Genomic DNA, 13,171 nt, shown 5'->3' with positions numbered 1-13,171 from the left:
ATGCAGAGAGGACTGCCCCTTCCCGCCTTCCCTGCCTTCTACTGAGGCATGACGCCTGGAATTCTAATTTACCAATTCCTCTAGTTTTTATTTGGGCCTTTTATGGCAGTCCCTCACCCTGGGACTCAGGCATGGGTCGAGGCGGGTGGGCTGGAGGGAAATCTGAGTGACAGACACTGAGCTGCACTCAGACTCACCCTTCCCCTCTGACCCTGCTCCATTGTCCTTCAACCAAGATGGTGCCCTTCCTCCCTTGGGATGAGTTCTTTCCCAGGAAGAGCCTCGGTTCCTTATGCAAATCGCCCTGCGGCTGGGCCACCCTGCCAGTCAATCCTCCAGACAAGATGACATCCACGGATTTCGTTCGTGCTTGAAAAATACTTATAGAGACCATCTGTGAAGGAGACCATCATAGGAAAAAGTAAGGAGGTGAAGAAAATTTAAATTGATAAGCGGAGTTGTCCTGGAGATGTCTATACAAAGATATCTGGTGCAAGATCTGGTACATATGCTTTATTTGTCTGGCCCTCATCTAGCAGGTTTATGTCAAGGGGATTAAATTTACGGAGCTGGATAAGCAACTATAGGGAGAAAATGATTGTCTAGTTGTGCTTTAGCAAGGATTTCTCCCATGTTTTACAGAATTCAGCTTCCCAGCTGGTTCACAGAGAGCTGGGCCTGATTACACCGAGGGGTGGGCAGCCTAAGAGCTCAGCTCCACATCTTTTTAGCCCAGAAAAAAAAGCTTCTAGTCTTTTGGAATTTAAGAAATTATACACTGCAGAATCACAGCACTGCAGGGGGGAACCTGTGGCCTTATCTAATTTCTAATCTGGGACATAGCAGCTGTCTTGCTATAAATATCCTGATGTGTGTATAAAAGAAAAGAGAAGAAAACCACATAAATAATGAAAACTTAAACATTTTTTAAAAATGTGTAAATCCATGGACGACTGTGATGTTCTGCTAACTAATCACAAGGAAAATATGACTGGAATTTATCATTTATTTATAATTTATTACATGGAATTTTACTTTTTTTAAAAGTGGTAATTTCCAGATAAAGGATTGGTGATGATTTTTATTTTCTTATCTGAAGTTTTTGGGAGGTGAACAAGGTAGTACTTTTAATTTTTTTTTAATTGTAGGAAAATATACATAACATAAAATTAATCACTTTAACCATTTTTAAGTGTAAAATTCATTGGCATTAAATGCATTCACCTTGTTGTGCACTATCACCACCATCCATCCCCAGAACTCTTTTCATCTTCCAAACCTGGAGCTCTGAACCCATTAAACAATAGATCTCCATCTTCCTTTGCCCCCAGCCCCTGCCAACCCCCATTCTACTTTCTGTCTCTATGAATTTGACTTCTCTAAGTACCTCATATAAATGGAATCATATAGTATATGTCCTTTTGTGACTGGCCTATGTCACGTGGCATAGTGTCTTCCAGGTTCATCCATGTTGTAGCCTGTGTCAGAATTTCCTTTCTTTTAAAAGGCTGAATAAAATTGCGTTGTATGTATATACCACATTTGTTTATCCATTCATCTGTCAATGAATACTTGGGTTGTTTCCTCCTTTGGGCTATTGAATAATGCTGCAATAAGCACGTGTCCCTGCTTTCCGTTTTTTTTTGGTGGGGGTGGGGGGTACATGGAATTCCAGAAGTGGAATTGCTGAGTCATATGGTAACTTATTTTTAATTTTGTGAGAAATCATCATACTGTTTTCCATTTTATATTTTCATCAGCAGTGCACAAGGATTCCAGTTTCTCCATACCCTTGCTAACACTTGTTATTTCCTGCTTTTTTGATGACAGCCATCCTAATGGGTGGGAAGCAGGTATCTCACTGTGGCTTTGATCTGCATGTCCCTAATGATTAGTGATATTGAGTGTCTTTTCATGTGCTGGTTGTCCATTTGCATATCTTCTTTAAAAAAATGTCCATTTAGGTATATGTCTGATAAAAACAAAAACACTAATTCAAAAAGATACATGCACCCCAATGTTCACAGCAGCATTATTTACAATAGAAAAGGTATGGACGCAACATAAGTGTCCATCAACAGATGAACGGGTAAAGATGTGTTGTGTGTATGTGTGTACACACACACACATATATATACACACATATACATATTCACATACATATATAAAGTGGAATATTACTCAGCCATAAGAAAGAATGAAATTTTGCCATTGGTGCAGCATGGATGACTTGGAGGGCATTATATTAAATGAAGTAAGTCAGACAGAGAAAAACAAATACTGCATGATATCATTTATATGTGGAATCTAAAAAAGATAAGAAACTAGTGAATGTAACAGAAAAGAAGCAGATTCACAGATATAGAGAACACACTATTGGTTACTAGTGGGCAGAGGGAAGCAGGCAGGGGCAATATAGGGGTAGAGGATTAAGAGATACAAACTATTAGGTATAAAATAAGCTACAAGGATACATTGTACAACATGGAGAATATAGCCAATATTTTACAATAACTATAAATGGAGTATAACTAAACTTATGTCACTATATTGTACACCTGTAACACATAATATTGTACATCAACTATACATCAATAAAATTAAAAATAGAAATGTCTATTTAAGTCCTTTGCCTGTTTTAAAATCAGAGTTTTTTTGTTGTTGAGTTGTAGGAGTTCTTTATATATTCTGGATATTAATCTCTTATCAGACATGATTTGCAAATATTTTCTGTCTGTTGCTTTTCACTCTGTTGATTGTGTTCTTTGATACACAAAAATTTTAAATTTTGATGTACTCAGTTTATCTGTTTTTTTTCTTTTATTGCTTGTGCTTTTGTTGTCATATTCAAGAAATCATTGCCAAATTCAGTATTATGAAGCTTTTCCCCTATGTTTTCTTCTGAGTTTTAGCCCTTCATTTAAGTCTTTGATTCATTTTAAGTTAACTTCTGTATATGGTGTAAGGTAAGGGTCCAACTTCATTCTTTTGCATGTGAATATTCAATTTTTCAAGGTCATTTGTTAAAGATTATCCTTTTCCCATTGACTGGTCTTGGCGTTCTTATTGAAAATCATTTGACCGTATTGTGAAGTTTTACTTGTAGGCTCTCTATTTCTACTCAACTGGTCTAAATGTCTGTATTTATGCCAATAGCGCACTCTTTTGATTACTGTAGCTTTGTAGGAAGCTTTGGAATCAGAATATGTGACCCCTCCAACTTTGTTCTTGTTTGGCTCTCTGAGAGTCCCTTGAAATTCTATATGGATTCTATAAGGATTTTTCTATTTCTGCAAAAAACATCATTGGGATTTTGAGGAATTTTACTTAAAAAATTCAAGCTAACATGGTACTAATGAAAGCAAGCTTTAATATGAAAAAGAGCATCTGCTTGTGATAGTTTAATAAAAGATTTTTTTGGATAATATTCAGTCTGAAGTGCTAGAAAGAAGTGCTCGTTACTGAGTAAGCAGTATAGGGATTTTTAAGCTACTATTAACCAGATTGCTGTGGAAAGAAATTTCCCCAGAGAAACCAAAAGACACATTTTTAGCCCTAATGGCCCTTTAAACTAACCATGGCTGAATCTTCTTGTATGTTGTTGTGTTACTAATCATGTTAACTTCGCTTTCTAACATTGAGGAGAAAAAAAAAAAAAAAGGTTTTAATTTTAATTTCTGTAGTAATAGCTAATACCATCATAAATTACATAGCTTTTTTTCTTCCAATACATTTATAATATTCCATTTTACCTAACTAGGGTAAATAGTATAATTCAATTTGTGCGAGATTTAAAGAGAGTTTATTTCCTGTTGTAACATTCTGGTGGAATGCACTGTTTCTCCTTATTCAGTTTACATATTTTCTTTTTAGAATAAACTTAAGAACAAAGTGACTCCTAAATTGTAGACAAGAATGTCAGATGAAAGAGTGGAAGTTGACAAGATGGAATTGTTTAGATCTTTTCAGCAAGGCTAAATGGTTAAGGTTGTTCTGAGCTTTTCAGCGCCGGTTTATGCCTCTCTGACCTCACATCACTTAATTGTACTTTTCTTTATTTCAACAAATATTTCCTGAGTGCTTACTGTGGGCACTCTTTGAGTAGACATGTGGACTTAGTCCCTGTCCTCAAAGCAGCTCACAGCCTGAAAAACAGGCAAGTAAACTAATAAGAAACTTTATTTAAATAGATACAGAACATTGAGTTGAGTTCCCAGAATGAGAAAGCATCTACGAAATGGGCGTGCACTGGTCTTCCAAGACCATCTTTTCTAGGGCTCCTTAGACCAGTGCAGCAATAGACCATATTTAGGTGGTTAACTAAATAATGCAAAGACGTGACAGTGTTTAGAAACTGACATTCTGGATCTTCCATAGCATAGAAATTGATTTATTCTCTCCTCAAAATGCATCCCTCACTGAAGGTCAACAGTTCTCGGCAGGGAACGCCTTGTTTGAAGCGTGCAGTGTCAGTAGGTATGGGCAGGCTCCTCAGACTTCCCATCCGGCTGTGCTCCCTCTCAGCCTAAGAGAGTGGACCCCCATGCTGGGGATCACGGTAGCATCGTCCAAGAGCCTGTCCCAGGCTGTCCACCTCAAGCAAATGTTTTTTAAGTCTTGTGTTTTGTCCTTACACATTCAAGTCAATATTAACATTAGTATTAATATTTTGGAAGAGTCTTAAACTACTTACCACCCCCCTCAAGTCTTTAAGTAATCTTAGTGCTTCAAGAGGATGCGACAGGTTTAACTAGAAGCTGCATGGCTCATTTTAATTCCCCTGTTCTCCCAGAGTTATACATACACCCATTTCAGAAGTGTGGAAAAGCTATGTCATGTAGGCGTAAGAACAAAGCATTCTTTCCTACTCATTGTGGGTTTTCCCCAATGATTAAAAATATTCCACAAATTTAAAAAATAGTTATAACTGTCACCAGGCATAATCATCAATAATGGATTTTTGCCTTTAAAGAAAGCTAAGTTTTGTAAACACTGTCAACGGAATTCAGTTCCTGAGTATATAGAGTGAGCCCACCATGGCTGCCCTGCTAAATGCAGGGACAATTTGGAATATCCCAGACCACTCAGTGTTTGCCCTAGGATAACCAACTCGTCCCAGTTTGCCTGGGACTGTCCTCATTTTCAAAAGTCCAGCTTTATGGGACTCTGCTCTTCTTAGTCCCAGGCAAACTGGGACAGTTTGTCACCCTCTTTTGCCCAGAGCCGGCAAACACATTCAAGTTTTTGCGGACCCCCCTGGTTTATGCTGCTGGTCTGAAGTGACCATGAGTCCTTGGTGAAGAAGGATCAGGGAAACTAATAACACAGAACTGATAATCTCTGGGGCAAGCACGTGCCTGGGAATCAGACAATCCTGCCGGGGACCTTGAAATAACACAGCAGTGCCGGCAATAAGCACTCAGTAAATACTTGCTGAAATTAAGTGCTTTTGGTGCTGAATCAGCCTATCGGTCGGTCCTAAAGCAGGGGTTTCTAAATGCAGCTGTTCACTTAGAATACCTGCAGAGATATTTTAAATCACAATTCCTGGGTTGCACCATCAGACCTGCTGATTCAGAATTGGTATGTTTTGAACATAGCAGATGAATGATCTTTTCACCATGCAAATCTGACCATGTCAAACAATCCTGTTTCTTAAAAATTCCAAGGCTGCTTACTGTTCCGTGATAAAATGCAAACTCATTGCCTGGTTTACAAGCATTTCATGAGTTGCCCTTTGTTTATCACTCTAGGCTCCTGTTGCCCCAGCCCATGCATCTAAGTCTATTTCGTTTGGCCTTTGCCTTCAGTCTTTCCTTGGCTAATACTCTTACCCTCGCTCCTCTCCACTTCCTCTGGCTCAAGTACTTATTGTGAGAGTATCAGGTCACTTTCTGCAGGAAGCCCCCTTCCTCAGCTCAGATTCAAGTGTTCTTAGCCCTTTGTATCTCCTCCATCCTAAGGCTTATCGTGTTATAGTGCAAATGCCTTTCAATCATTTGTCTCTATCCCCCTAGACTTCAGTGCCTCGGGATGCAGTTATATCTCCGAAACTGAATGCAATGCTTTCCACAAAGTGAATGTGTACAAATATTTATTGAATGATTGATGGGGTTCAGCCCTCTTTTGAACTATGCCACCCGTGCAGGCTCCACCTGTCCTGGGTCTTATTCTGTCCCTCCATCCCTGCTTTCTCAGCAAATGCAGATACCCATCCTTGACTTTGTAAGGTGGCTCACACACTCACCTGTGGGCCCAGGCTTTGCAGAGTGGCTCTTTGCTGCCCCCACATGTTTTGAATCAGTCCCTTATGCAGCCAATTGAGACAACCCCTTGCTCCATGCCATACAGTTTCAGTTCTGCAGGGACATCTGTGTTCTTGGCCTCCGGAGGCCTCCCTTGGCACAGAGAGGAGTCGTGTAGGATGGAGAAGGATGTGACCCCTCTGTGTCTGTTGCAGTACCCTAACCTCATATCTATTCTCCTCCGTCAAGAAAACTAAGTCAGTTGAACACTTTAATTGTCTCTTCTTCCTCTGAACCCTATCTCTCCCCTTCCTAGAGTCCCTTTCAAAATGTTCTTCCCTCTGGCTCCTTTCACATCTTTTTAAATACAGTGGTCTATTTAACAGCTCCTCAGCACGCTAAGACTTTAACCGCTTGCTTGCGATAAAACTTCCATGTGAAAATCGCAATGTTCAAGGACAGGAACCTTCTTACATTTTGAATTTCATTCTTTTATACAAAAATGAACAAGATTCTCAAAACAGAGACATAAAGGGGTTTTGACCCCAAAACATAGCATCTGATCTTGTTTACATAGATTGAATCATATGTTTAAAGTAATGAAAAAAATTTCTTATGATCACATCCTCATTACTCCATTGATTAAACAGATTCCACAATATGAATGATTGATTTACGGTAGTAAGCTATTTTAAATAGCAGTAACTTGTAGGCAATATTCGTATTTCTTCCATGATTATTTTTAGAGAAATTAAAAATGCTTTCAGTAAATTCCTGATGAATAGTGTGGTTCTAAATATATAATGCACAGTGTTACATAACCACAGTCTCTTTTTCTTTGGTAATTAATGTCAAGGGTAATTAAGAATGAAATGTGTGATACACATAACATAGCACAGTCAATACAGTTCAAGCATAAGTATATTTTTTAGGGAGAGGAGATGTAGGTGTTTCACATCCGTGGGAATAAAATAAGCTGTTTTCTTCTGGGAGAATTAGGAAGATTTGGTCAAGAAGACAGGTACCAATAATAGTTATATTTTAAACCAGATAGCTTGAACTTTTAAACTGAAATAGCTGCCTACTTACAGTTGTAAAGCTTTTTGTTTACACCGTCTGCCTGCAGACCAGTGACAACGGACGTACCTTGGACTCCTTCGGTGCAGGGCCACCGCACACAGATGGGAAGTTGTACCTTGCACGAGGGGGCCTGGCAGAGGGGAGGAGATACAGCCCACTCTTTGCTCCCTAGGCACACTGCACTCTGACTCAGGGCTGTGTCTCCAGGAAGAAGCAGGCACCTCTTTCTAATCTGCACAGAGACTCTGTACAGCTAGCCTGAATTGAATTTAATTCAATTCGCTTTGTCCCTTCAGTGCGCTTTGTTCTTCTGCCCTGCCTTGAAAGGACACATTGTGTTTCCATGAAACCATTTTCTGACTTCAACTCTCTTGCTAATTCCAAACCACTGATTTCTCAAAAATTAATATTTTCCATTTTTGCCCTGAAATGAGCACATGTATATGTGGCACAGACAACATGGGGAAGATCTGCAAATTCCAGTCCCTTGACGTTTCTGTAATAAATTCGTCTTCAGCCATTTGGAATTAGATGAATTTGGAGTGTACGAAAAAGCAATAAAAGTGAGAAATCTCAAGAAAGATGAACTCTCTAACGTTCCTATCTCAGGGCTGACTAGTAAGTTCCTTTGTTTAGAATACAATGATACTAAGCCAGGTTTATGATTTAAAACTCATAGTCAGCATAACACAGGGGAAAACTCTTCCAATGTCACAGACTGAAACTCTGTTGCCAACCAGTTTGTTCTTCGGTACAAGTTGTGATGAAGTCAGGACATTTCATACCCATCACCATTACTGGAAAAACTAGCAGACGACCAGATGGGAGTATGCTGAATATCAGCTTCATCATAACTGCAGTGTTCATCACTTCTAGTCTGAAGAAAATACATCCAGATGTATTTGCATGTGATGGGGACCATAGTCAATTTCTTTAAAACCTATAATCATGTGGCTTTCTCAAGAGCTTCAACAAGATGCTAAAATTTTGCTAAGAAACCGAAAGAACAACTCTGACCCCACAACCTGACTCGTCTGATTGGCGGTCTGGATGTTATAGGACTTAAATTTCACCCTCGGTAGAAATAGATTAGATTGAGAAGCCCAGCCCAGCACCGTGTGAGTTCCCAACCATGTTTTTCTGTGCAAAATGAATCACTTGATGTGTAGCAGAAAATCACCAATAAAGGCTGTTTTTTTTTTTTTTAATAAAGGCTGTTTTTGTTAATTACACATGGAGTTATAACTAGAATGAGGGAGAGCGGGGTTTAATTTTAAGCCAGATTTGAATACTACCTTGAGAGCATAAATAGAAAACTAGGAAACTTTAAGGGGTCATTGACCTCATGTGCACTGAAACAGGGTAGGCAGCCCAGGAACAGTCCTCCCCGCTCTCAGAATCATTGCTAGTTAGAGCAATTTTTATGGAGTTAATATTAGCACAAACCGTTTTTCTTCTTGCCTGCTTCCTAGCAACCTGAAGCAGAGTCTCTGCTTGCCAATCTGCTTTTGATGAAAAAAAAAAAAAAAAAAAAGAACAAAAAACACCCAGGGAATTTGCCAATCGCCCTGATGGGATGGGAGTGTATTCCATCAACTCCGCATCGATTTTGTGAGCCCGGCTTAGGATTTATGTTGTCAATAGTCTGACCCCACTGCACTTTCCACCACAGGCCAGGGAAGATGTGATCCACATGCTGAAGACGGAGAAAACCAAGCCTGAGGTTCTGGAGGCTCACTACGGGTCTGCGGAGCCCGAGACAGTGCTGCGGGTCCTGCACCGAGACGCCATCCTGGCCCAGGAGAAGTCCGTCGGAGAAGATGTGTATGAGAAGCCCATCTCAGAGGTAAAGACAGACGCCGGCAAGGCCCCCGAGAAGGGGACCCTTAGAGGGATGGCTTCACCCTCTCGCATTTTACGTGCTTTAACGTTTTCTTCCAAAGGCAAACATTTTATGATGCCCTGATAGAGAATTAAAGTATAATTAAACCGTTTGTGAGTTATTGTGGATACATTTCATTGATAAGAATTGTAGAAGCATTTCGTTAGCTATACATAAAGCCAGAAATATATTTCTCATGTGATCATGATAGTTACATACTCTTGCAGTCTGTTAGTCTTTTATTTCTCTCAGAGATGATGTGGGTAAAAATTTGAGGTGCTTATCAGTTTTAGCACTGAGTTTTCAGATTATTATCAAATTGGTCTTCAAAAATTAAATTGACTTTTTTTGTTGAAATTTATGGCTGCAAAGCCACTCAGTTTTGGTATCTTATAGACTCCGTCATAATTAAAATGGTCTCATGTGAGCAGCTAAAATATAAAGGTTTAGGCAAAATCCCAATAGAAGGCTGAGGGCAATTCTGTAAGATGAAAGGAAATCTAATAGGACAGTATTTAATCATTTTTATACAAGATTGTATTAGGAACTATTGACAGTTGTTGTGAATCACCCATGATACTACCTGCAAAAAATGGCCTCACATCATAGCAGAAGTTTAATGCCGATTTAGGGAACCTGATGATGGATCTAGTCAGACTGACTCTTCAGAATTCATGTAAAAAAAATTCACGTAAAAAAAATTCACAGATGCAAAATCAGTATCATAAATGAAAAAAGAGCACAGAAGTTAAAGACTTGAAGCAATTTATTGTCATTTAATTTTTAACTTACAAGCCTTTGCAGCAGCTCAGTTGGACAGGTCTCCTAAAGATCTGCCTTAGACAGTGTTCAACACAGATGGATGCCCCATAGCTTTTCTGAGTTCTGCAACCAGGGTGAACTGGAGCTCTGTACTCATCTTTTCTTAGAGCTTTAAGAGATACTTATGTGATAGGAGAGCGTCAACTGGCCGCATGCACTTTCACGTCTGAGACCCACAGTTAGTTACCAGCTGCCTGTGGCCTTAGGGAGGTCACCTCAGCTCTTAAAGGGTCAGTGTTCTTTTCTGTCAGGTGGGAGGAACAACACCGCACACCTCACAGAGTTGTCGTGAAGATTAAATGAAGCAATGCCTGTTAAAACTGTTAACATAGTGTGCAGTCCACACTAGGTCCTCCACAAATATTAGCTATGAGTATTTGCCAGGAGCTGAGGGTGATAATTGCTCATACTCTTCATTAGCTCCAAACTTGGAGGGATTTGAGGAGTAAAAGACACAGAGAGGTCAAAATATCAGTTTTATATTATTATTATTATTATAACACCTGGATTGAAGAGCTCAGCATCATTTGGGCTTCTTAATTCTTTTCTCCAAGTGAGAACTTGGAATGACCCCTCAAGGGAGAGGTAGGTCTGCAGAGCACACACATCCAGAATCACTGCCTCCAACCCACTGAGTTCTATGGACAGTACTCAAAGAAAGGAGTTTCCAACCTACCTTCAGAAAGCAGGTCTAACTGAAGGGCTCCTACCTCATGGACAGAGGAGCAGAGAAGAAAACACTCACCTTTTCTTTTGGGTTGTCCTCCTAGAACGCATGCTGGGCTAACTTAAGCTGGACATGCTTCTTGGTTGCTTTCTCCCCTGAACTCAACATTCTGAAGAATTATTCCTTCCTTGGGGAGGAGTGAATAAGGAGGTAGAGGGAAGGACAGAAGCTACTTTTCCCAACACCGGCAAAATGGTGAGGTCCTGATTTGTGAGAAAAATAGAAAGCCAGAGGAGAAAAGACTTATCTTCCACCATTTACAGAATTTTGGTTTCTTTAGCTTTTGGGCTTAACAATCAAGTTCTTGTTTCTCAGAATGTTACCAAAAAATCAGTCTCTGCACCCCCAAAAGGTGAATTCAAACTCGGGGACAGAGTTTAGGAGCAAAGAAAAGAGCGGTTTTATAGCTTTGCTGGGCAAAGGGGGGGTCATAGCAGGCTAGTACCTTGGTAACTGTGAATCTGTCTTGGGGTTTGGGGCTTGGTGATTATATAGGCAAACAGGACGGAGCATATCAGTGATCAGGAACAACAGTCTTTCACAAAAGTTTATCTTGTGTCACAGTTCTTGGAGGATCCGTTCCTTCAGGGTTACTCTCCTGTGACCTTCTTTTTGGAAAACAGTTCTTGGGTTTAGGTACAAGTTATTTAGGGTAGGGCATAACTCAAAGAAAGCAAGTTAATTAATCACAATAAGTTCTTAAAGCTGCCTTAGCATCAGGGAAGCCATTTTGTGACTCCTTCAAGAAGTAAGAGTGCTGCTTCCAAGTTTATGAGGATTCATATGGGATTCATAAAGAATCCCAGTATATCACTGTTCCATCAGCCTCCTGGGCCCATGAGCAGATAGTCCAGCTCTTGTTCCTAGAAGTGTTACTGAGTCCAAGCTCGTTTGCTCACTGCACGACAGGCCAATAAACTGAGGTACGATTTGTTGGGGCAAGGAGTAGTGGCTTTATTTGGAAAGCCACCAGACTGAGATGGTGAACTAGTGTCCCAAAGAACCACCTTGCCTGGGTTTGGATATTAGGTTCTTTTATAGAGTAAAAGATGGATGGAGGGTGAAGAGGTAAAGTAAAAAAGGCAGTAAGTTGTTGCAAATATTTCCTGGTTCTGGACACCAGAGGGTATGTGTCAGTTTCTTCCTGCAGTGTTCATAGGTGGGCCTGGTCGGCATGTTTCCTGTGAGCTTAAACAAAGGTATTTTAGCTTAATGTTCAGGCATGGGAGGCAGGGTTCCCAGAGATGGACCAATATGTATACTTTAAGCTATAGGCAACAACGCTTCAGTGATTAACTTGTAGCAAAAGCAATAGAATACAAAGGATAAAGTGAAAGAAATGGATCCAATATGGAGTCAGCTTTGTTCTTCCCAATTACAGAAGCCAGGCTGTACCTCAAGCCAAAAAAAATCACTGCTTATTCTAATTCCCATACCAAATTAGGTTCAGCTAGGTAATCCAGTAGAACTCACCAAAGTTTAAGCAGTGGATCCAAAACGGAGGACCCCACTCTCTCACCAAATATCTGGGGAGAAATTAAGCAGCAAATATTAAATCCCGCTGAGCTTCCTTGTAAATTAAAGTCTGGGATAGCAGAGTTCATAACTCTTCAGCAAAATTTCAAATAAATTAAGGTTTCAGTTTCTTTCCTTCCCAAATTCTTACTCTGCTTAGCCTTAGCCAGAGAGATCTTAATCCTAAGCATTTTCTTGAATTAATACATCCTGAAGTCCCTTATTCTATGTCTATTCATAGAGTCCAAAGAATTAGTAGGACACATGCAATTATCATAGCACTCATAAATTTTAAAAATGCAAGAAAATACCCAGCTCTAAGGTCAATTTATCTCAAGCGAAATTATATTTTTTGACCTCAGGACTCAGTACAATGCAGGCTCATGTTACTCTTATCAAAACCAAAGCAGAGACCTAGGGGATGTCTAAGGGAAGATGGGTAGATAGAGAAAATCTTCAGCTACAACAGGATGCTGGTTGGTGTGGGTGGGTGGGGGAGGGGGGAGCTGGCCACATCAGACGGAGCCTGCTACTGAGACAGGAGGGAAGGGGGCAGGGCACAGCCACTAAAAGAATGACACAGCAATTAGCACCAAGATCGTGGAAGATTCAACTCCCAGTAGACCTTGAGCTTCAACATACGCCCATTAAAATAAAGTAGCTGCTAAATGGCACTCCCACAGGTGCCAGGACAATTTGAAGGCTGAGCATCAAAGGTCAAAGGGTGGGGGGCGGCCCAGTTCCTGGGAATCCCTGCCCCCTCCCCAAAGCAGTTGGAATAATCCTCCCACTTGTTAGCATATGAAGTTACCAAGCCCATAAAAACCAGCAACCCAGCACCTTGTGGCTTTTGCCTGATCTTTCTGCTGCCTTTCGAGATGACCTGTCTGAGGAGTGTGT

General features: G+C 40.3%; 1 protein-coding gene across 1 annotated transcript in view; it reads left to right on the top strand.

The window, feature by feature from the left end:
* Positions 1–13,171, top strand: part of FILIP1 (filamin A interacting protein 1) — a 175,595-nt gene that overhangs the window by 102,230 nt on the left and 60,194 nt on the right. The window contains 1 exon segment of the mRNA XM_032484481.1: positions 8,998–9,171. Coding sequence (XP_032340372.1) covers positions 8,998–9,171 — 174 coding nt within the window.

Source organism: Camelus ferus, chromosome 8 (assembly GCF_009834535.1).
Source record: "Camelus ferus isolate YT-003-E chromosome 8, BCGSAC_Cfer_1.0, whole genome shotgun sequence".
NCBI classification, from domain to species: Eukaryota; Metazoa; Chordata; class Mammalia; order Artiodactyla; family Camelidae; genus Camelus; species Camelus ferus.
Note: the sequence above shows the minus strand (reverse complement) of the source record. Positions and strands in the feature narration are given on the sequence as shown.